The 24,065-nt window shown below is 41.5% G+C and overlaps 1 protein-coding gene across 13 annotated transcripts in view; it reads right to left on the bottom strand.

The window, feature by feature from the left end:
* Positions 1-24,065, bottom strand: part of TMEM131L (transmembrane 131 like) — a 158,465-nt gene that overhangs the window by 66,932 nt on the left and 67,468 nt on the right. For 8 of the 13 annotated variants that reach the window (XM_036852648.1, XM_036852650.1, XM_036852652.1 and 5 more), the window contains 4 exons: positions 19,609-19,677; positions 15,499-15,622; positions 14,023-14,139; positions 13,066-13,176 (listed from right to left, as the gene is read on the bottom strand). In XM_036852648.1, the coding sequence (XP_036708543.1) occupies positions 13,066-13,176; positions 14,023-14,139; positions 15,499-15,622; positions 19,609-19,677 (421 nt within the window). Of the gene's footprint in view, positions 1-6,853; positions 6,873-13,065; positions 13,177-14,022; positions 14,289-15,498; positions 15,623-16,252; positions 16,452-19,608; positions 19,678-24,065 lie in introns of those variants that run through there. The other 5 variants (XM_036852657.1, XM_036852651.1, XM_036852658.1 and 2 more) reach the window with 5 other exon arrangements.

Raw genomic sequence — 24,065 nt, 5'->3', positions numbered from 1 at the left:
AGAAAGGTTGACATCTTGGGGAATAACTGGACAGAGCTGCAACAGAAAAGGAGACCTTGACACCCGGTTCAACAGACAGAGACAGGGACAGCCTGGAGTCTAACTCAAGTGAGGGAGCAATATCTTTGTGCTTGTTTGAGCCTTAAAAAAAAAAAACCTCTAATAAAGGAAGACAAGCAAGATCTCAGAGGACTGGAATTGCTCCTCCTAGAGGAACCAGGATTCAGTTCTAGGAACTGTGGAGAAACACACTTCTAAAGCCAGGTACAAAACCCACAGTGAGAGCAACTGAGGACCTACCTTCATCTCCAAAGACTGACACAGCTCTACCAAGGGTTACACAAACTCTGGACAGGCTGTGAGGGGTGGGGGTAGCCGCGGAGATCGGAGATCAGACGAAGATGCTGGAGCACAGCAGGTGGAGGGACTGTCACTGCCTGTGCCCTGAGGGAACACACTTGCAAAGTTTATGGAATTAGGACTCAGTCTAAGAGAAGGCACAGCATCGAGGAAACCTATTAAAGGGGAACCAGGGAGAACAAGACAGACTGATGCCAGCCCTAAATTAGATGCTGGTCTATTGGGAGAATGTCTCCAATGTAAGAGCACCCAATGCAGGGAAGAGAAGAAGATTCGGCAGACCCAAAACTTAGCAACTGTATCTCTCTTGCTTTGGGAGAACTCACAAGAAAATATCTAGAGGAACACCTAGAGGAAAAAGTCGATTTAGACCAAAAAGGAAAGAAAAAGGTCTAAAAAAAAAAGGAATGCATCAATTCCAGCAAACAGCAGTAGCTTACAAGCATTAGGGAAAAAGAGACCAGCAAAAGCAGCTGGTTAAACAGCAAGAAACTCATCTAAGCCTCCCTGACAGGAAAAGGGGACAGGAAGAGACCAGCACATCCTGCAGGCAGAACACAGCCTACAGACAAAGAAGGGCACACGCACAAGCTGGGGGAGACAGCGCGGGGCTCGGGGGCCAGGAGCTACCCCCACTGGGCCCCAAGCTCCCCGAGTGTCAACAGCAGTTCCCCGCCAGGAATCTGCTGCGAACAAGCTCCACTTGAAACAAGCAGGACGAAAAGGGAAAAACCTTCCCAAAGAAGCAGGTTCCAGAAGCCTCTGTGAGCTCCTGGTAACAGTTAACGGAAACCACATCACAAACAGGTCTCAAAGTCCCCACCCACAGATGCTCCATCCCTTAACAGAGCGGGGACACCACTCAGCACAGGAGTGCCAGAAACAAGGGCTCCCTGCAAAAAGGAGAGGACAGACACACCTGGTGACTGGACTGCACCACCACAAGGCTCTGACTGTGAGCACAGACCCGAGAATCTGAGCATCTCGGTGTCACTTCCGAAGAGAGGAGGTGGCTCCTCCCCAAATTCGCCTCCAGACAGGCAACCTCTGCCCATCGAGTTTAAGGGCGCAGGTCTTGGCCTCAGAACTGGCATGAGCTGAGGCTGAAACCAAGGTGATGGTTTCAGCCCTCCATCCCTCTCTTTGGCAAAGATGAAGTACTGGGAACAATTCTGCTCAAAATTAGTGCCTTGAGGGCTGGGGGGCATGTTCTCCAAACTTGGTGGATGTAAGGTTGATAATCTAATATTCCTGTGTGTCTTGTTAAGATTCTAGACTCGGGCTTCCCTGGTGGCACAGTGGTTAAGAATCTGCCTGCCAATGCAGGGGACACGGGTTCGAGCCCTGGTCCAGGAAGATTCCACATGCCGCGGAGCAACTAAGCCCGTGCGCCACAACTACTGAGCCCGCGTGCCACAACTACTGAAGCCCGCGTGCCTAGAGCCCATGCTCCACAACAAGAGAAGCCACCACAATGAGAAGCCCGCACACCACCACGAAGAGTAGCCCTCGCTCACCATGACTAGAGAAAACCCGCATGCATCAAAGAAGACCCAACACAGCCAGAAATAAAATAAATGAAATAAATAAATTTATTAAAAAAAAAAAAAAGATTCTAGACTCAAGCTCCACTTGAAACAAGCAGAGACAAGAGAGACTTAGTGTTGAACTACTGTAATTTCTGAGAAGCCCTGGGGAAGCCACGCACATCCTGGCGGGGGGCTTTCTGAGAAGCCCTGGGCAGGGGGCAGGGGGAGTTACCCCAGCTGCACACAGGCATGGAGAAGCTCTCTGGCTAAGACCAAAAAAAAAGGAATTAGGGAGGACTTCAAATTCTCTGCATGTTAACTCACAGGCCAACATAATTTGATATGGGGCTAGAACCTTGAACTTTCATGTCTTGCCAAGGATTGCTTCTCTGAATTTTAAATTTCTCCCTGAGAGTTTCATAATAGGAGAAGGTTATACAAAAATTTTTTAAGTGATAAATGCATTTTAGCTATGTGCCAGATACTAGGTTCTAAGCTTTTTACATGTATTCATTTATTCAATAACTATAGCACTCCTATGAGGTAGTGCTATTATCTGTTTTATAGATAAACTGAGACAAAAAAGGGTTAGGTAACCTGGCTAAGACCTCTCAGGACCAAGACTTTTACCCAGGTGGCCTGGTTTTAGAATTCACTTTCTTATTCACTTCACTATACAGTTCTGTGATGGGGCATCCTTATAAGGCTGGGTTGGTTTTTTTTTTTTGGAATATCTTAATTCTGTTATTTGATCCCCTTTCAAAGCTCTGGTAAGCTTTATTGGATACTTGAAAAGAATTTGGGATGGGAACAGATGAGGATATGAACTTCAGACCTGGGGCATAGTGTGGCTTTGGAGCAGATTATTGATGAATTATTATAATGCATCTCAGAGCTTTCCAGGGGAAAACTCAACTGTGCATCCCAGCGGTCCACAGAGGATCGAAAAAGCAGGGCTGGTACCAGTGGGAGAAGGAACAGGCTCAGGAAGGCAGGAGCACGGCCACGGGAAGTCTGCTCACCTCCGTGCAGAGAGGGAGGGCCATGGGCTTAACAACGGGTAAGCCCAAAGGGTCAAAAGTCCAAAACTGAGGAGCGGTATTAGGAAAGTAAACACTAAACACTAAATATTCCTGATACTGCTGTTCCTTTGCCCCAAGCCTTCCTCTCCCCTCAAGGTAGAGGCAGTTGCCTATTAGTGAGCCACAGACAATGACCTTGTACTGCAGGCAGGGTGACAGGGCAGGGGCTATTGGACGAGTTGGTTTCTTTTCTCCTTCTCTCTACATCCTGGGTAAGGGTGTTTGTCCTTGATTCAAACATCCCTTCCATAAGAGGAAATGCAGATGGTCAACAGGCACGTGAAAAGATGAATGCTAATCATCAGGGAAATGGAAGTCAAAACCACAATGAGATTTCACCTCACACCTGACAGAATGGCTATCCTCAAAAAGAGCACAAATAACAAATGCTGGTGACCATGTGGAGAAAAGGGAACCCTGGTACACTGGTGGTGGGAATGTAAATTGGTGCAGCCACTGTGGAAAATAGTATGGAGGTTTCTCAAAAAACTAAAAAAAGAACTACCACATGACCCAGCAATTCCACTCCTGGGTATATATCCGAAAAATACAGAAACACTAATTTGAAAAGATACATGCACCCCAATGTTCATAGCAGTTTTATTTACAATTGTCAAAATACGGAAGCAACCTAACTGTCCAACAACAGATGAATGGAAATGGATAAAGAAGATGTGGTATATATATACAATGGAATACTACTCAGTCATGAAGAAGAATGAAATTTTGCTGTTTGCAACAATATGGATGGACTTGGGGGGTATTACGCTAAGTGAAGTAAGTCAGACAGAGAAAGACAAATACTGTATGATTTCACTTATCTGAAACACAAAACAAACTAGTAAATGAAACAAAAAAAGAAGCAGACTCACAGATATAGAGAACAAACTAGTGGTTACCAGTGGGGAGAGGAAAGAGGGGAGGGGCAAGACAGAGGTAGGGGATTAAGAGGCATAAACTATCATGTGTAAAATAAGCTACAAGGGTACATTGTGCAACACAGGGAATACAGCCAATATTTTATAATAAGTATAAATGGAGTATAACCTTTAAAAATTGTGAATCACTATATTGTACACCTGTAACTTATGTAATGTTGCACATCAACTATACTTCAACTAAAAAAAAAGTCCCTTCCAATGGGCCACACCATGGTCTACCTGGGGGCCGGGAGTTAGCAACTCTGACCCTCTTATGTCAGCTGACACAGGAGAATGTGGCTTCTCAGTAATATAAATTTAGTTTTCTAGCTTCTGATTCTTATATATCCACCAGTTCAGAACCTGAGGAAGAGAGGTGCTATTTATTTACTGGGCATCTTCAAGTCTTCTAACAAAAGTTTCTAGAATATCCTAATATAGTGAATGTTGGCAGAATTATAATTCCTTGCTTTTTAAGGTCATTTATTCAATTCTCAATCATTTATTTACTATGTGTTCCGTGGCGAGGCTCTGTGCTAGGTGATAAGAAAACAAATACTGGTTAGGACATGATTCCTGCTCTTTAAGGAGCTTATAATCTTAGTAAAGGAAAACACATACACAGAAACAAAAGCTTTTGCATACTATCCTTGCTAAGACAGGGGTCTCTCAGGGCTTTCAGTAAGGAACTAGTCAATTCTCCAGGAGGCAAAAAAGGGACTAAGCAAGTGCTGAGTTAAAAAGAGGGGCCGAGGGCTTCCCTGGTGGCACAGTGGTTAAGAATCTGCCTGCCAATGCAGGGGACACGGGTTCGAGCCCTGGTGCAGGAAGATCCCACATGTCGCGGAGCAACTAAGCCCGTGCACCACAACTACTGAGCCTGAGCTCTAGAGCCCGCGAGCCACAACTCTTGAGCCCACGCACCTAGAGCCCATGCTCCGCAACAAGAGAAGCCACAGCGATGAGAATCTCATGCACCCCAACAAAGAGTAGCCCCCGCTCGCAGCAACTAGAGGAAGCCCGTGCGCAGTAATGAAGACCCAACGCAGCCAAAAATAAATAAATAAACAAAATTTTTTTTTAAAAAAAGGAGGGGCCAAGAAACTGTTCTCTCCTGGAACACTGTTCTGTCCTGCCAAGAGAGCAGAGATTTGAGAGAAGCAAACGGGGCTGATGGGGGGAGGAGACTTCACGGGCTGGGGGGTTTGGGGGGCAGGGGGAAGCCGAGGAAAGGGGAACAGCCCCACCCCTGGGTACCTCTTGCGGCTTCACCAAGCTTCCTTCCTGTCTCCCATTCACCAGCCCTCTATCTCTTCCCAAACTCCCACGCCACTGAATCATTCTTACTGGAGGCTCCAATGAAAAAAAAGAAAAAAATTTAAATTTAAGCAATTTCCTTGCTTTAAAAGCTGCATTCAGAGGCAGGTAGGTAACGGCATATATTTTCCTAATATACGGTAATAACTCTCCAGAGTCTGACAGACTAACATTTTTATGTTAAAAAAGGTAACTTTTATCAGGCAAATAAATGTTATTAAATACGTTATGTTCCCACCCAGATTTGTAGGAATTCTTAGCTATCTCACCCAGAAAATCTGTGTATTTCATTTAACTTATCCTGTAAGACATCAGGAAAACAGGGCAGCCAGCCACAGCGGCCTTTAACCTTTCCCTGTTTTTATTTTCCATTTCCAGATCCTCGTTCAGACTTCTGCAACTTATTTGTTACTGAGAAACCTGCCCCTTTCCATTTCTCCTCTGTCGAACTGTGATTGGAAACGTTCCTTGTCCTCCTCCCCACACTGACTTTATAGCTTCCCTTCCAGACCACCGCACTTACTCGACAGGGATCAGCACCTAGGAGGCGAATCCCCGGACAGCAACGTGGGGCACGTTCCCCGAGCCTGGCCGGCACCAGGCTCCACGCAGGCTGGCAACACAGGCCTCACCAACACCTGTCCCGGGCGGGCAGGCACAGGGCCTGACAGCAGCGTGCCAAAGCCAGGCTGTGTCAGTCTTAAAAGGGCAGCAACTCCTGGTCTGAAGTGTATCAGACATCACACACAATCCCCAGAAATAAGCTCTCCTTTACACAATCAGGTAACAGGATACTGTAGACACTCTGAAAAGTTCAGAAAGGAGGTGACAAAATATTCTTCCTGGTCACCTAGGTTGAGTGTGACTGTGGTCTTGGGGGTTATTTCTAATTTTTTACTTCTCTGGTTTCCGTGTTTTCTTATAATTACACTGTAATTTTTTATCGTCACAATCTCCTTTTGAGAGAATTCAATACTATGATACTATGTTAGGACACACAGATCCACTGTTACTTCATGGGAACTGTGTGTCATCGGCTTTCCTCTAATTTAAAGCCTCTCTGTGTTTCCCATATTGCCTTATAATTCCACCTTTAACAATAAATATTATTTTACAGTGATTCCAATAATAATAATTTAAGTTCTTTCAACTCTCTGAGACAAGGTTATTGCTATAGTGACCCTATATGCCAGATTCTGAAAGAATGACAACTTCAAATATTCTGTTTTGCCCAAATAAACCACTGAAACATTCCTCAAATCTCAATGGCTTGGATCCAAAACAACACTAAAGAAAACGTTAAAAAATAAAACTTCTTACTTTTTCATGAGCCTAACACAACTCTATTTACATATTACATCCCACCATATACTTTACAATTACAATCACAGAGTACAGTCTAGCTTATAATCTACTATTCGCTTGTCAGACATTTCTACATAAGCATCATAATTGTAACTTGCAAGAACTACTTAATATTCTACTATGTTGATATACTTAAATTTATCAAATCCTTTTTCCACTGTTGAGCCTTTAGGCTGTTTCTACTGTTTTTGCCATTATAAAAATGCTGCCAAAAAATTTTTTTTTGCATATATCTTTCCTGGAACATGAATTACAAAGTCAACAATATGAAAATCATTACCTGGGGAAAAATTTAAAGCATACTGAGCCGGGACTGCCAATCCCAGCTCTGTCCTCAACCTCCACCAAGTAACCTAAACTCTAAGACCATTCTACAATTTCTAAAATAAGAATTATACCACCTGCCCTGGTAGTAAATCTGTTGAAGGTCATCTGGTTGATGTGGTGAAAAGGTGAAGTTAGACAAATCTTAGATATTACGACTGGAGATATGCTATTTGGGGCTCTTAACTTGGGTGCCCACTGACTCATCTACCTATGAAAAGCTCTGGGGCTGCCCTCAATGTACCAAACACTAAGGTGATACTGAGATTATGAAAATGAAAAAGAAACAGGCCCGGGCCTAGAGAGCCTCATGGAAGAGCAGCAGAGGGAGACAGCCCGGGACACTAAATGTTAAAGCAGCTTTGAACCAAGCGTCGTGGGACCAGAGCAGAGACTGGCCTGGGAACCTGGAGAGGAGGTGATATCTGAACTGGGTCTCAGAGGACAGAATTAGAAGTAAAATTGGAGTCAGAACAGGGGAAAAGCCTATGAAGGGGAGACAGTCTGTACAAAGGGATGGCACGGTCTGGCAGTGATGGGAGGTTTGTGAGCCCAGAGATGAGAAGAGCAGGGTGGTACCCCAAGGCTGGAGAAGAAGCTGGACCCAGGAGACGAAGGACCTTGTAGGCCAAGCTAGGGTGCTTGGGCTGGATCCTGCAAACAACAGGGACCCAGCAGCGTAGTGACCAGGGAAATAACGAATAGTTTTGTTTAAGAAGACATCACCAGCATGCGCAGCAGGTGCACTGGAGGGGAGAAAGCCTGACTGGGGGATAATCCAGGTGCCAAATGATGACAGGACTGCAACAAAAGCAGAGGGTCCTCAGATTCTCACTTAAACCCACTGTCATAGTGACGTCTTGTCTGCTAGGAATGCTCACTCCATAAACGTCAAAACAAATGAAAAAGAAGGACTAAGTGAAAAGGCAACTTAATTCCTCATGTCTGCCCCCTTCTTCCCCAGAGCAGACACGCATGTGCAGCAGAGAGGCCGCAATGCACACCCTCCTCTCACTGAACTCAGCCCCTGCTAGAGAACTCCCGGCCAGCACGAATTTAGACAGAAGACGAATCACACAAACACTCTTGGCTTCAGCAGAAGAGAGTGAGCCATTTAATCCAGTTCGACTGAGCAGGAAAAATGCAAAAGTAAGATATGAGTGGACACACACAAAAAGGACTGGAATGAGCTCATACTACAAAAAAACTGAGATAACCTAACAATTTTTTCACGGGCACCCTAGTTTATTTCACAAGAGGGACACATTTTTTTTTTTTGTTATTCCAAAAAACAAACTGAGATCTTGAACCAATTATAATCTATATGACATTATAAGTGTTCACATTGTTTTCCCCCCTATTCATAGAAATAAGATCAAATAAAATGGACATATTTCATCTGACCATTTTCCCTAAATGTATGCTCTTTCAGAAAAGGAGGATGAAATATCAAACAATGCCCTTTTCAGGGCGCTTTAGTAAAGTTATACTCTGTGACCTGGGGTTGGGCTCTGTCCTGGGGCTTTACAGGTGTTCATTTAACGATCCAACGAGAGACAAGTGAGCTCAGTGGAAGGAGCACAGGCTTGGAAAAAGACAGACAGAGGGAGGAAATTGGCTTTTGACCCTCATGGAAGTACTTAATTTTTCCTCCAGTTTGTATCCCTAAAGTAAATCCATGGTTTTTGTCTTACTAGCATTATTTAAATTTGATTTTGTCATAGTTAACTGAATCTTTTAGCAGCTCAGGAGACAAAACCAAGTGCTGCCACAGTCCCTCTGTGTGAGGTATCATGTGGTAAGCTGCAAGGGTAAGTGAGCAAAAGTGTTCTGATTACATAAATTTCTAGTTGCTACCTTAGGAAGCAATTTTAAGTATGTGTGAGCAAAGGCCAGTGGCAATCCCTGTATCTGAAAGACTCAGGACATATTCATTTCTGCCTAAACCTTCTCACTCTTTAGCTTTCTACCGGATGCACTTTCCAGCTCTGTCCTGGAGAAGATTCAGTCATGAGCACTCCTTCCCCCACCCTCCTGCCCCGTTGAGAGAAGGGACCTCTTGAACTCAGCACCCACCCCAGATTATGGGTTCTGGACCACAGGCAAAAGGTAGACAAAAACACGGGACAGAAAGAATATCAAAATAAAGATACTCCTTTCTGGAAAAGGACAGCCAGCAACCTTACAGCCACTTAAAACACAACTTGAACGCATTTCATGTGTGCAGTTTAAATGCAAAAATATTATAGTCAGGATTTTTCTGAGGAATGCCATAATTATTTCTTAAGTCTAAATTTTGTAGGTTTTTGTTTTTGTTTCTAGGTGTAGTAAGCCTTGAAAAAAAGACTTTGAAGTTTCTTTTTCTAAATCACTGTAAAAATGAAAGAAATTTAAATAATTGCCTTTTAAGAAATATTTTTTGATATTTAGACCTCTCAATACTGGGTTCCAACAAAAGATCAGTCAAAAAAATTGAGTTTTACCTTCAAACTCTGAAATGTATTCTACATTGTCACGTCATAAGAGCAGGGACACTGTGCTGTGTTCACTGCCCTATCATTTCCTGGAACATTCAAGAAATGATATCTAATAACTAACTGTTGACTGACTGATAGGGGGAGCTATGCTCAACAGGGGCAGCCTTAGACAGTGACTTGACTAAACTCATAGATCCCAGTATAAATGAAAATGGAGAGACTCTACTATTGGGAACAGAGCTGAAGCTGAGACAGTCAAGGAGGATGCCGAGACACTCCAATGGGGGAAGAACTGTCTTTTCAACAAATGGTACTGGGACTACTGGAAATGCATATGAAAAGAATGAACTTGGATCCCGAGCTCACACTATATACTAAAGTGAAGTAAAAATGGGTCACAGACCTCACTACAAGAGATGAACTATAAAACTCTTAGAAAAAAACACAGGAGTAAATCTTTACAACCTTAGGCCTTGTTAGATTTGACACTAAAAGCATAAGTGACCAAATAAAAAATAGGTGAACTGGACTTCATCAAAATTAAAAGTAAAAAGACAACCTAAAGAATGGGAGAAAAATACATACAAATCATGTACCTGATGAAAGTCTACTATCTAGAATATATAAAGAACACTTATATCTCAACAATAAAAAGACAAATAACCCAATTAAAAAATGGGCAAAGGATCTGAATAGACATTTCTCCAAAGAAGATATAAAAATTATCAAAAAGCACATGAAAAGACGCGCAACATCATTAGTGATTAAGGAAAATGCAAATAAAAACCACATGAGGTATCACTTCACACCCACTAGGATGGCTATAAAAAACAAAACAACAACAAAAAAACAGAAAATAACAAGCCTTGGCAAAGTTGCAGAGAAACTGGAATCCTCACATATTGCTGGTGAGATTGTAAAATGATACAACCACTTTAGAAAACAGTTTGACAATTCCTCAAAATGTGAGACATAGAATTACCATATGACCCAGCAAAATTCCACCCTTACATATACACCCAAGAGAATAGAAGACATACATCCACACAAACTTGTCCATGAATGTTCACAGCGACATTATTCATAATAGCCAAAAAAACTAAAACAAATCAAAAAAATGAAACCAATTGATAAATGTTTAAACAAAATGTGGTATATGCCTATACAATATATCATTTGGCAATAAAAAGGAAGGAAAGACTGATAACATGGATGAAACTTGAAAACACTACGCTAAGTGAAAGAAGCCAATCACAAAAGACCACACAATTCATTTACATGAAATGTCCAAAATAGACAAATCTATAGAGACAGAAAATAGAGTAATAGTTGCCAGGGACTAAGGCAAGGAAAATGTTCTAAAATTAGGCTGTGAGAGAGTGGTGAATGCTGCACAGCTCTGTGAGTATACTAACAACCAGTGGGGGGACACTTTAAGTGGGTGAATTTTGTTGTATGTGAATCATATCTCGATAAAGCTGTTAAATATAGATAAAAATGCAAAAAAGGAAAAAAGAAACAAAACAAAGTTTCGTACCAGCTAAAGCAGAAACAAGAAAAGCCAAGTCACCGCCGTGGTAGGGGGAGCTGGCCAAAACTCCCCTCAGCCCAAGTTCATGGGCCCCTCCAACGGCAGGCCCCGGGCTGGGCCGGGAAGATATGGAAAGCCAAGTCAGGTGGCCCCCGCTTTCGTGGGGCTTAAACTCCACGAGTGAAAGAGAGAGTGGCTAAGTAACCACACTATGTGGGCGTGGGATTATTTCACCGGATACGAGTCCTAAGGGGGAAGGAAGTCAGTTGTACTGCAGGCCAACCGAGGTCTGGAACTGAATGGGAGAGACAGCAAGATCCTTGGAGAACTCAGGATGAGAAAGGAAGGATGAAGTGAGGGTTAACTGTGAGAAAAGCTGGGGGAGGGGCGTCTGGGGAAACGGCCGGCACGGAGGTCCAGGGGCAGGAGGGGAAGAGGCAGTGTGAGCAGCGGAGGGAGGGAGGCGGGGGAGGGACAGCGCCAGACCGCACAAGGCCTTCCAGCCACACGAAGGGTTCCGTTTAAGTCCTAAATCCTACAGGAATGCACGGAAAGCAGGTGACTGACGAGGTCCAACTTGCATTTTGGGGAAGAGGACTTGAAAGGGCCAAAGCAGACGCTGGCAGACCAGTTAAGGGGCTGCTAGAGTGGCCCAGATGAGGATGGCCTGGATGTGGGACAGGGCAGAGGGCACCACGGCAAGGACGGGATCTGCCAGGCAGAGTGGATGGCAGGCACGCTCTCATCACACCAAGGCCTCTGAGGCCCTTAATTCCACGTATCCTTAAATTAACAGCATTAACTAAGGTAATCTGAACACCCGCCTCGGTTTCAATGCTTTTATCACCACTAACATGGCACCAGGCACTCAAAGCTCTCAGTCACCAGAAAACCTGGCCATTCCCAGTTGCCCCCCTCCCCCTGCTGAAGGACAGCCCCAAGATAAGGCTGAAAGTGCTCATAGGAAAAGCCCTCGCTGTCAGCACATGCAAATTAAACTTTCACTAGGCCTTCCAAGCCCTTACAAAATGCAGGTCAGATCACAGCAGTCTCCAGCCTAAAACCTTTCAATACAGTCCCACTGGTTTTAGAACTTAAACCAAATCCAAATTTGCAAATAAAAAGAAATCTTCCTTAAAATCCTGAGGAAGGGCTATTCCATTTTATAAAAAAATGGAAATAGTATGTTAAATCCCTAAGAATGACCTACTGGGTGGCAAAGCACCCAGACATTACATTACAGGTAAATTAATTTTGCTCCTCTCCCCACTGGAATGAGAGCTCCATGGAGACAGAGGTGCCAACTCATGCCTGGCCCAGAGCAGAGGCGCAGTGAGACTGATGGTGAAGGAAAGCCTGGGTACCATGACCTACAAGAAGTCCGAGCGGTGGGCTTTAGTTATTCATTAGAAAGAAAGGGTAGGTAAGGTGGTAAGCTTCATATGTTGGGTCAAGTGCTTTTGGAATTTCAACAGTTATCCACAGTTGCAAGGAAATATAAATAATCGAAGGGAAAAAACGGCCAACCCTATAAGCGATTAATGAAATACGCATTAAAAGAATTTTAAGGTTCCATTATATACCTACTAAGACATTGAAAACATTTCTTTCCCCTGAGCCACACCCAGGCAGGACTCATGGCAGGAGGGCGGGGAGAGGGAAAGACGCTTGCAGGAATGTCATTACCAGTGACCAGGGAGGGTCTGGCTCCCTGAAAAGCACCCTGGCAAGATTAACAAGCCCTATAAAATGGTTCGTAGTCTTTAACTACAGAATCCTCTTTACAAAATACACCCCAAGGAAACAGGTAGTCCAAAAGAGAAATAAAGAAACCTGTAAAATATGTACACGGCCTAATGGTAAAAATAATGAAAAACTGGACACACTGCAAATGACCAACAACAGGACTAAGCAAACTATGTAATATCAACACCGTGGACTATACAGCAGTCAAAAAGAAGTATACGGATTCCACTGACACTTTACATACATACGTTTTTTCCATATGTACCAGGATTTTTTCCAAAAATGGAACATGTTAAAATCCCACTTCTGACTAGGTAAAAAGGTCTGTCTGTACTCTGTGTAAGACACATAAATGTGGAGGCTACAAAGTTTGGTATTTATCAGCATTCAAAATAAACGTCCTACTAAAATCACCTGTGTTTGTGAAAGCTGAACGCTCTGGACCTGTGGAAGCAGAAAGTAAGCATTTGGTAGCTGTTTTACAGACCCTTCTGCAGAGATTCTGCGAGTGCCAATGCCAGATACCTGCAGGAAAAAAAAAAAAATCTATTACTTTTGAAACGCATTTGACATAGTGCTGAAATACCTTCCCAAAGGAAATCTGTGTTCGTCAACTTGGCCGTCAAGACTATTAATCCAATTATTATATTTATCTTTGTCCTCCAAAAACAAAAATGCAACAAAAGTTGCTGTACTTAAGCTGAATGTTCCTCAATGCATGAAATCTCTTCAGAAATAGACAACTTTTCTGATATGGGACCACAAGTTACATGAAATCCTGTAAGAATTAGCCACAAAAGTGATAGATCTTGGCACTTAAATGAAAGATGTCACAGATACTGCTTAAGATAAAGATTCCTGACTATTTCTGTGAACAACAACAAAAAGACTCCTCTCACTCCCTCCCCAGTGATTTGCTAGAATAGGAAGCTCCCTGGGGACGGGCCCCCAAGCATGCAGTCCGTGTCCCCAGAGCAGAAACAGTCCTGAGCCCGGGAGAGGAGGAAGCAAAACCTCCAGGGGCTGCCCTCACAAGCTTCCATTCCTGGACTGCTGGAGGTGAGCGTCGTGAGTTTTGAAACCCCATTATATTTTATACTAGAAAACCGTTTGATAGATTTCTCTGTTTTGTTCTGATACCCTTTCGAGATCCAAGGTGCATTCCAGCCGCGCACTTTGCACGAAAGATGGTCACCTGGCCCGTGAGGCAGAGGAAGGAGGAGAGCTGGTGAGCTGGACATCAACTAAGCAGCCTTATATTTGAATGACATAAACTAGGTGGCAACATTTCCAAAAGGCTTTTCTTTAACATCCAAACTCCTTCATTACGTCAACAGCCAAATTATATGACCAACAGAAAAAGCTACTTACATGATAAGAAAGAACTCCATGTGAGGAGGTATTAATAAATAAAGAACTTTCAATGCTTCCTTCTTCAGTAGGTAAGAAAATAATTCTGAAGGACGTTTTCCCCATTGCTGGAATTACCTGAAAGAAAGCTACCTCATTAGCCACTTGGAATGGCCCCTCTTTGACAAACTGTCTTTCACAGACTTTCTTCTTGACAATTCCTGTTAACAGATATTTGCGTACTCTTGCACCCTTGATTTATGCATATCATGAATCCCCGAGAATGTCCAAACAGATCAACATCCAACAATCTAAGAGAAAATATCAAAGAACACACCATGGACTTAGGGCAAGACAGATTTCACCCTGAGTGGACCCATGTGCCTCATACCTTTCCTTTACCCTCCTCTTCCTCCCGCATGTGTTCAAGGGCCTGTGTCTAACACACTTCCACCTCCACTTAAGTAAAGAGAACCACCGGTGTACTGACATGTTGCTACTTAGTAAAAGTCAGGGACAGCGTTTATCTGGACAGACTGTCATGATCAAAATACTGGGCTCCCCCTTACTCCACTTCTTGAGTCCCAGTATTAAAAAAAAAAATGGGGAGAGTAAGGAAAATAAACTCTAGTAGTAACCTGGATCTTCATTAAAAGTTAAAGACCTTTTAAAAGTTTAAAAATTAAAGTTAAATTGAATTACTAAAATTAAAACTTTTAGGGACTTCCCTGATGGTCCAGTGGTAAAGAATCCGCCTTCCAATGCAGGGGACGCGGGTTCAATCCCTGGTCGGGGAACTAAGATCCCACATGCCGCGGGGCAACTAAACCCGCACACCACAACTACTGAGCCCACGCACCACAACTACTGAGCCCACGCACTACAATCAGAGGGAAGCCCGCGCACCACAACGAAGAGCTCCCGTACCGCGACGAAGAGCCCGCTTGCCACAATGAAGACCCGATGCAGCCAAAAAAATAAATAAATTTTTTAAAAAATTAAATTAAATTAAAACTATTAGAAGATCATGCTTTTGAGCTCTGTGTTATGGTGCAAATTAGCTTCACAAGGAACCACTCACCCCCCTTAGGCCTGTATTTAGAAAAGAGTCCTAACCATCCTAGCACACTCGCCAGGTGAAGAGGTCACCACTGTAAACTTGTACTAGTTACTAAATGCTTCCGCACTGGTAGTCACTACGAGACAAGTAATATTAAGGTTCTTTAACTATGAAAAAGTCGTATTGAATACACATGCATTACTACCTAGTTTTAATTCATTAAACATTTTTCTTCCACATAGATAATCAAGAGCCACCAAAATTATGAATCTGAACAACTGAAAAAATAAATGCTAAAGCAAACACATAGAAAGAAAGAGTCTGGGTAGCAGAAAAAGGGGAGACAGGCAGCAGAAAGTGAAAAAACTACAGGCAAAGAAAGCAAGAAAAGCTGGCAGCCCACCACAGCACAGCTTCCAAGACGCGTCCACACTCACCCTGCAGTGAACGGGAGGCACATGGAAATGTCCCGCAGGTGTAAACACGGAATTCACCACGACCTCGCTCTCCCTGCTAGGGTTATACGCATAGAGAATCTTTGCTGCAGGGTGTCCCAGGAACCTAGGAGGGGAACAAGGAAATATCGCAAGGGATCGTATGGTTATAAACAAAATCATCCATCCATCCATATATACACTCTAAACCCAGAAAGCTGTTGATCTTTATTACAAAGTTAAAAGCAACAATCCTATTGTTAATAAAGCATTCTATCCACAACAGTCAAAAAAATTTTTTAATCCTTTCTTTTACAAGACACTCACATCAACCCACAGTAGCACCCCACTGATTTTTGTATTAGAAGAATTCAACCCATCTAGGCCATTGAACGCTTGCAAAAAAACACCTAGGGGGAACTAGGTATCTGTCTGACATGGGTCTCTAATTCAAATGAGAATATGTTTAGATAAGAAACTGTACTCAGAAAAAGCCAATCTTCTTAGGGTTCATTTTCTGAGTAATAAATTTAAAGATACTTTTGGGGGGAATGGATTTCAACTGGCAAAGAGACTGTATTAAGTCTTATAAAAGAAAACTTAATTGTTAAACACCATTCTTCCGAGAAAAATGAAAGCTCTGCAGCACTTTCTAGCTTTGGCTGTTATCCATTTAAATCATGAGTCTTTCCGAAAACTCTAATGAAAGCTTTGGCTCCTCCATCCACAAATATGCACACAAAAGTGTTATACATACTTTCAAAACTTTCCATGACCCTCAGAGTTAAGAATCTCTGCTCTTCAGCAAATACCCTAACTAATGGAAATCTTGATGTTGAATCCTTTCTGCAGGGCTCTCCATCTACAAGGTGGGCTCTGACAAAGGAACTGCAAGAGGAAAGGGGCCAGTTTCTAGCCCAGCTGCCTGGAACTACCTGCAATGTTCCCTCAAATCGTTTACTCTGGTTGCTACTACCCAATATCAAATTCACTCTAGTTAAACTGTGTTGTGATAAATAGAGAGCCAGCCAGATGACTGAAGTCATCTCTCCAGTTTTAACACCCTCAGTGGCAGAGACCCAAATAAACGGTTCTCTTTAGTATGGCCTAGAAATGAAACTATATTCTCAATACAGGGGAAAAAATCATCTACATTATGTTTGTGTTTCTCTGATTTTGTTCCAATTTCTCTTATATTAAAAACTAGGGGTTCACAGTTGAATATTAAAAAAAAGTGTGCTTTAGGAAAAATTAAGTGCATGCTGTTTCTCTTATATACAATAGGATTTCCAAAATACTGTATTAGTGCCATCAAATCCTTGGAATTTTTCTTTCAGCTCTTCCTTCTACTTTTAATCACAAGTCTTAGTTGAAGGCTTAGTATGTCCAATATGTATTTTAAAAGTCCTTAACAGCCAGTTACAAATAAAATATAATAAGTGTGATTAAAACTTTGATTGTTTTAGAGTGTTCTTAAATAAAACAACTAAAAATTTTTTATACTATCATAGCACCTCAGAAAGCCCTGTGTCAGGAGTACTAGGCTCACATCTGCCTTTTCCCTCAATTAAATTAAATAAATAAGAACTTCCATGATTTTAGGTTTTACGTGAATAATATGAATCAGTCAGCAAAGTTATTAATACTTATCCTCAAAGGTTTTGTTTCATTCACATAATTGGAATACAAGATTTTTAGTTTCAAAGGATACAAATGTCTCCCCGAGAAACACCTTAAAAAATAAGACCACAAAACTGCAATGTAACAGAGCCCAGTGGCTGTGTCCACCAGAAACCTCACCAGACCTAACAGAGAATGCTGGCTGAAACCTAGTCGCCACAGTACTATTTTTATCCTATTTTTTTTAAATTCTATTTTTAAAAGTATTATGAGGATAAGAATTTCCTTCACTAGTGACAACTGGAAGATACTCTATTAATTTAATACTACAAAAGAATGATTAAAATTTCTTATGAATGATTAGCACTTTTAATCTCAGGACCAGCAGAATATTAACCCTTAACATAAACCCTAAGAAGTAGGCAGAGGGCAACTGAATAACATGATCCTGATTCTGCATCCTAGAGGGAAACCAGAACTATGAGAAGGAATGAGGTTTGCTCAAGGTCAATGCCAAAATAAACAATAGCAAAACCTGACCTAGGGCAGTGAAGAAATGAGAACTCTCTGGTTAAAATGTGTATCTAATGCCTATGGATTAGACCATTTGTTAGATGCAAGGTAAAACTTGACTAATTTTTAAAAAGTGTTCTGATTTAGGCTATATTTTGTTATTATTGAGATTTTTTTTAACTTCAGCAAAAATAATTTATTCCCATAACCATATCCTGGATCTCAATTATGAGAAAAATAGCATGGTACATGCTAGCTTAGAAATCAAAAGATTTACTCTGTCACTTCCAGTAAAATGACCTTGGGAAAACTGCACTACTTCTCAGCAACAAATATATGAGCATTTGTAGTACATGCTCCAATACAGAGATATCTGGAAATGATTCTCTCTCTTAGACAACACCTACCTCCAATATCCTTCCAGGATTGCTGTAAGACTCAACTCACAAGAGACAAGATTGTACTTTAAGAACTATAAACTACTACATAAACAAAACTGAATTATCCAAAGGTGATTCAAGTCTAAAACTCAGTAACCTTTTCAAATCAAGAACTTTAAACGTTTCTTTTCAACATGCTTCCAGCTATTAGAACCAGAAATTGATGTGCAGAGCTAATTAATATACATAGATAATACATACATACATCCAATCATGTGCACTGACGACTGTAGGATTTTTTTATATCACTGAAGAGTAAATATACTATGGACAGCCAGTGTCCCATGAACTGGAATTGTTATCCTAATCTAAGTGTATTTACTACTATCCATCTTGTTATATCTACCAATATGTAACATACACTTTAAAGTAGGTCCTACACTGAAATTTCTTTTTACAATACTTTTGACAAAGCAAAGTGATCTCAGAATTTGAAGTCAATGAGGTTTGATTATAAATCCTCATTCTTTACCAAAGAATAAAAATATAAAAATTCAAAAACAAAAAAGTAGACGCCTAGAATCTTGTAAAATCAGCAAGCTCCCTTCACACTTTTATCACTTCTTCCTTTTACAGACTCTCCTTAAAAAGCTCAACAATGTGCTTTTAAATTTAAAATTCATTATTCTTCATGGCAGCTCTGATATTTTGATGATCAGAAGGAAATGGAAGGAAGGAAACCAGATGAATAAAGGAGAGCACACCAGGAGACCACCACTAACTCACCCCAGATGCTCTCCTAGCACCATGGTTATTCCACTCACATAACTTTTCTTGTAACTCAAAAAAGTTCTTCATAAAATTGAAGTGATGGTCCAGGCTGCTAAAACAAGCAGAGTTTTTAATCCTGAAACACTCTTTTACTTCCACCTAGAAACTCTACTAATGTGAAATTACATCTACTCAGTGCAGCAAAATTCTGCATCCAGGGAGTCTAACACTTCATTACAAACAACACGAGTCCTGAAGTTCCCTCCTGAGCACAGCTTTACCCTTCTCGTCCTTAATTTCTCTGAGTTCCCAGATCAGTCCCTCAGCCAACACTCAGATCACATCCCCTTCATCTCATGCTTCTCAGCAAGATGTACTACAAGGAATTACAGCTTCCACGCTGTCTTCCCCACTTAACTTGTTTCCAAAGCCTCAATCATAGTAAGTAATGTATGTACAATTTTGAATCCCAAAGCATAAGGAGCAGTAAAAACTGAATGAATAAATGAATCTAATTTTAAAAATTCAGAAACCATCAATATGTAGAGTTTTTCATTATTAAATAACCTGCTTTGTTTCAGAAAAACAAGGACTTACTATCGACTTAAATTATAAGGTACATTCATTAAAAACTGAAGAAAGGGCTAAAACAACTCTTACACCCTCCTTTTCACAAAAATGTTCCTTTTAACAAGTTCTAGGATCAATCTCTCTTGATATTATCTATATATTTAAAATATATTTAACATCATACATATACATAGAGATATCCTGAAAGCAAATAGTGTAAATAATAAATTATTAAAAATTATAAAGAGAAGATACTTACTGAACTCCAAAATCTAGAACTGATGGCTGAAAATGTAAAGCTTTTCCACTAAATAGCTTGTCTGAGAAGCTAAAAAAGAAAAGACAAGACAGATTAATTTTTGTTGTACTTTTAAAATTTGAATGCTGAGTTAAGAGGATATACTTAGGCCGATAGGTCTCATGAGATACAATTTTACTCCCTTATAAAGGAGTCTGAACTAGATTTTAAATGTTAAAGTTGAATTATTCGAAGTCTAATATAATTCTACAGCTGCAAAAATTTAAGATACTCTTAGATTATGGTTAGTATAACTTCATATCAAATATATAGATTCTATAAGCATTCAGATAAAAAAATGGAGATAGATTTAATTTTTAATAGGCTTCATTTCTGGGTGAATTCAGGAAACATATCTATTTTCACAAACCCCAAATCAAGAAAAGACACACACGGATGGGGGTGGAGGGTAAGGGGTTGCAGAGGGAGGGAGCTTCGGCCTCTACATTCGTTAGACAAGTGGTAACAGGGAAAGGACCGGGAGCATAGCCAGGGTTGCTCCCAAAGGTTGAAACCATCACCAGGTCTGTATTTTTAAGATTAACAATCAAATAAAATCTCATACGGCAGGTCATATTTTCAGCAGTTGTTAATCATTACTATGATTTCATTTTCCTTCAGAACCAAAAGCCAGAAATTAAAATACTAAAAAACATATAAAGACATTAAAAAATAAGCTATAACATTATATATACATACTTAAAGACATAAAATACAAAATATATGGAAAAATATATATAAATATAAAATATATACACGTGTGCGTATCAAGAAAGTATTAACCGTCATACGACATTTCTTTTAAGAAATTCTTTTTAAAAAAAAAAAAAAAAACAGTAGGTCCTTGTTGGTTATCTATTTTAAATATAGTAGTGTATATTTGTCAATCCCAAACTCCCAGTCTATCCCTCCTCCCCCACCCCTCTCCCCTGGTAACCATAAATTCATTCTCTAAGTCTGTGAGTCTGTTTCTGTTTTGTAAATCAGTTCATTTGTATCATTTTTTTTTTTAGATTCCCCATATAAGCGATATAAGATATTTGTCTTTCTCTGTCTTACTTCACTTAGTGTCACAGGACATTTTAAAAGCCATGTACTCCAAAAATACTTAACTGGAGAAGTTCCTAAATGTAGCATGCATAACTGTTTTCAGAGACTCAAGTAAGTTTTCCAAAATACAATCTTTCCATGTTCTCCTCCCGCAAAGTAGCCCTCCACCGAGCACAGTCCAGAGGCTGGTCCAGGAATAGACATTTGAGTTTGAAACTTGCCGGCCCATAGAAGCGCTATGACCTTCAGCAAGCCCCTCTCCCATTTTTCTTGAAGGTGCAAACAATACAGAGAACCCCTTCCAAAATTCTCATCTCATAGGAAGAATCCTGACTGCAATCTCTTCTTCCTCTCTCCACTTTTCTGCCTCTGTGTAAGCTTCCCTTCCTCCATGCCCTCTCCTAAGAATCCTTTCTCTGTTATCTCTTATCTGTATCTCCTTTATTCTACCTTAGCATCAACTGTATTAATAATAAAGGTGACCTCAGTCTCCATCTGCCAACCTCCTCCCTCGTGTCCAGCTCGGGCAGGTGAGAGGTATGCTATTTACTGGGCTCTCTCAAGCCCCAAAAGGCCAGTACTACCTTCATGACTTGCTTGCAAAAAAGGCCACAAACACCCACCCAGTTGCCTCCAGAAATGTTTTAAAGAGGCACAGGAGGCGACATAAAGAGTTGCCAACATCAGACGCACCGCAGTCACCCCCACTCCAGACCGAGCTGGTCAGGGCTCAGCATTCTAGAAGGAAAAGAAAACAGGCAACTTCACATGCCAAGAATGATCTTAGAAAAGTCAGGCCACTGTATTAGTAAAAAGTAAAATAACTAATGATAGTCTTCTTCCTGCCTTGGGTATTGAAAGTGGATTTAACATCAGATTTCACACACAACTTCTGAATGAAGACGAGGTTTTGGAGGATTTAAGTAATTCACCCAAGATCACATAGTTACTAAGAGGCACAGCCAAAATTCCAACGTAGATCTGTCTATCCAGGTCAGAAACCTGAACCCTGCACGGAGTTCAAGTCCATCCAAGTTCACATGACCTACCCAAGGAACCAAGGCAGTCTCACCTGCCAGGAGAGGGGCAGGGCTTCAGAGCTGAGACCCAAAGACGTCACTTAACTTCTCAAAAGTCCCAACCTTAGTATCTGTAACATGAAAATGACAACGGTATCCACCTTATAGTTATCATGAGGTTAAAATGAAATAATAATGCCTTTGCTTCACGCCTGGCACATAGTTAAGTGCAATAAATATTAGATCATGTTACTAAGAGGATGACTGTCATCTAACAGGAAAAGCAATGAGAACAGATGGAGAGGCCAACTGAGCGTGGAGTCAGAGCTGACCTCAGGATTTAGAAGTCCCAAATGGGGTAGTAGTAATTATCTCTGAATAGAACAAGTGAAATATAAACCTGGGCTGTCTCACACCATAACAGAGTTTTCTAAATCCCACAATCAGGAAGTTTTTCATACCCAGTGAAAATCAGACATTTAAGGTTCAACCTAAAGCAGTATGGTAGAAACTTCAAAGAAACTATTTTTTGACCTCACAATGGAGAAATAAAACCATGTCAGTATTTTTTCCTAGAAGTCACAGAACAGATTTATCTTTCTCATTTGGTCAGTTTCAGCTCACTTGACTTTACAATCTGGAAACTAGATCAAGTTGTACAAGGAGATTTAACATCACTATATGAGCTAAAAAGTTAGTTCCCATAGTTAAAACCATTTTAGACACAGGTACTGACCTGGAGAGATCTCACACACATACATATGACCTCGAGTATTAAAGACTGAAGGGGGAAAAAAGCAGCAAACTGCCAAAATTTAGTCAACTATGGACATCAACAATTGTCCTCAAATATCAGTGCTAGCTAGGAAATTATACTGTGTTTAAAGATGCCAAAGTTTTCATTTCTAAATCGACAACATCAAAGAAATAACTTAAGCCTCAAGAGCTTCAGAAATAAAAGATACACTGTCTTCCCTTTCCTTTTTCTCTCAAAAGTCAGCATTACCCTCTTCACAACTGTACCCTTAACAATACGGATGATTCTTTTATGTGGAAGTCCACCTGGCCTCTTGTACTCTTAGGAGTCCACACATCTGCCATAAAATAAAGGCATGCATCTTGTAAAACTAAATTATAAATTCATGCCACGTATTTCTAACTTTCACCCTTTCCCCATCTGCAAGATGATTACAAGGAAAAGCCCTTTATTAAAACAGAAAAATAAGAGCGAGCCCCTTCTGCTTCTATAGCAGGAACGAGGCACAGAAATAAGACATAAAAGTGACAGCAAACTGAGGCGAGGAGCTCCTGTTATATGGACCCCGTCCCATGCCCACTTATTCCGAAGATGCCCTCCTCCTGCAAAGAGTCACGCCTTCCCTCAGCTTCAGGACATGTGGACAAGGAATTCCACACATGCTTTTTTGAAAGAATATCTTTGCCTAAGATTACCTGACTTTTTTAATCTTCTTTCTCTCTCTTTTTTTTTAACTTTGGCCATCTTTTTTCTCTGTATATAAAACAAAGAAACACAGTTCGAAAAAGTGGCTAGTAAGAGGAAAGAAATTTCACTGGAAATGAGAAGACCTTGGTTCAGGTCTCAGCCAGGAGCTCCCACGTGACACAAGGCTTGGTATCCTCTTCAGCAAATTGAGGGGGCTGGGCTGGATGATGCCAAGATCCTTAGAAAAGCGCTCGGATGCCCAGTCCTCCTTCCTAGGAAAACTAAATCGATCTGCGAATATCAGACACACCCTTTAAAAAAATTCAATCCAATAACTTAGATATAAAAATGAATTAACTATAACCAACTGTTCTGGCCATTCACAAATGTTATCCAACCAAAACACATCATTTCAGGCGCAATGCTCCTCCTCTTGGGAACGAGCATCAGGGCCCAGGGGCTCGGGCCCCTGCCTCACAGCCCTCGGCTGAATTCGGTGTGGCCCAGCTGCACGGGGGGCGGGCGGCCAGCTCAGAAGAGTCTCCCCTGAAGATCGTGATCCAGGAGGCTGGGCCAGGCTTGTGTGCCAACAGGCAAAACTCAAAAGATCAAGAGAGTTCAAAGAGCCGGGGGAGGAGAAACTTACTGAAAGAGTCAGGAAAGGTGTCGAGGGCTGGGGCTCCACGGACAGCAGCCCTCCATGGAAACTGAACCAAGGCACCTCCAGCCAAGCTAACAGCTTGAGGAAGCACAGGTCACTTTGGAGAACACCCTCTGAGCATCTGGTGGCTCCAGCCAGGTGCAGAGTGGGGAGCACAAAGCCGGGCGGGGCGGTGTGAGCAGGGACGAAGGAGAGCGCAGACGGGAGGGCAGCCCTGAGACTGAGAAGGCACTGCCGCTGACAA

Source organism: Balaenoptera musculus, chromosome 5 (assembly GCF_009873245.2).
Source record: "Balaenoptera musculus isolate JJ_BM4_2016_0621 chromosome 5, mBalMus1.pri.v3, whole genome shotgun sequence".
Taxonomy (NCBI): domain Eukaryota; kingdom Metazoa; phylum Chordata; class Mammalia; order Artiodactyla; family Balaenopteridae; genus Balaenoptera; species Balaenoptera musculus.
Note: the sequence above shows the minus strand (reverse complement) of the source record. Positions and strands in the feature narration are given on the sequence as shown.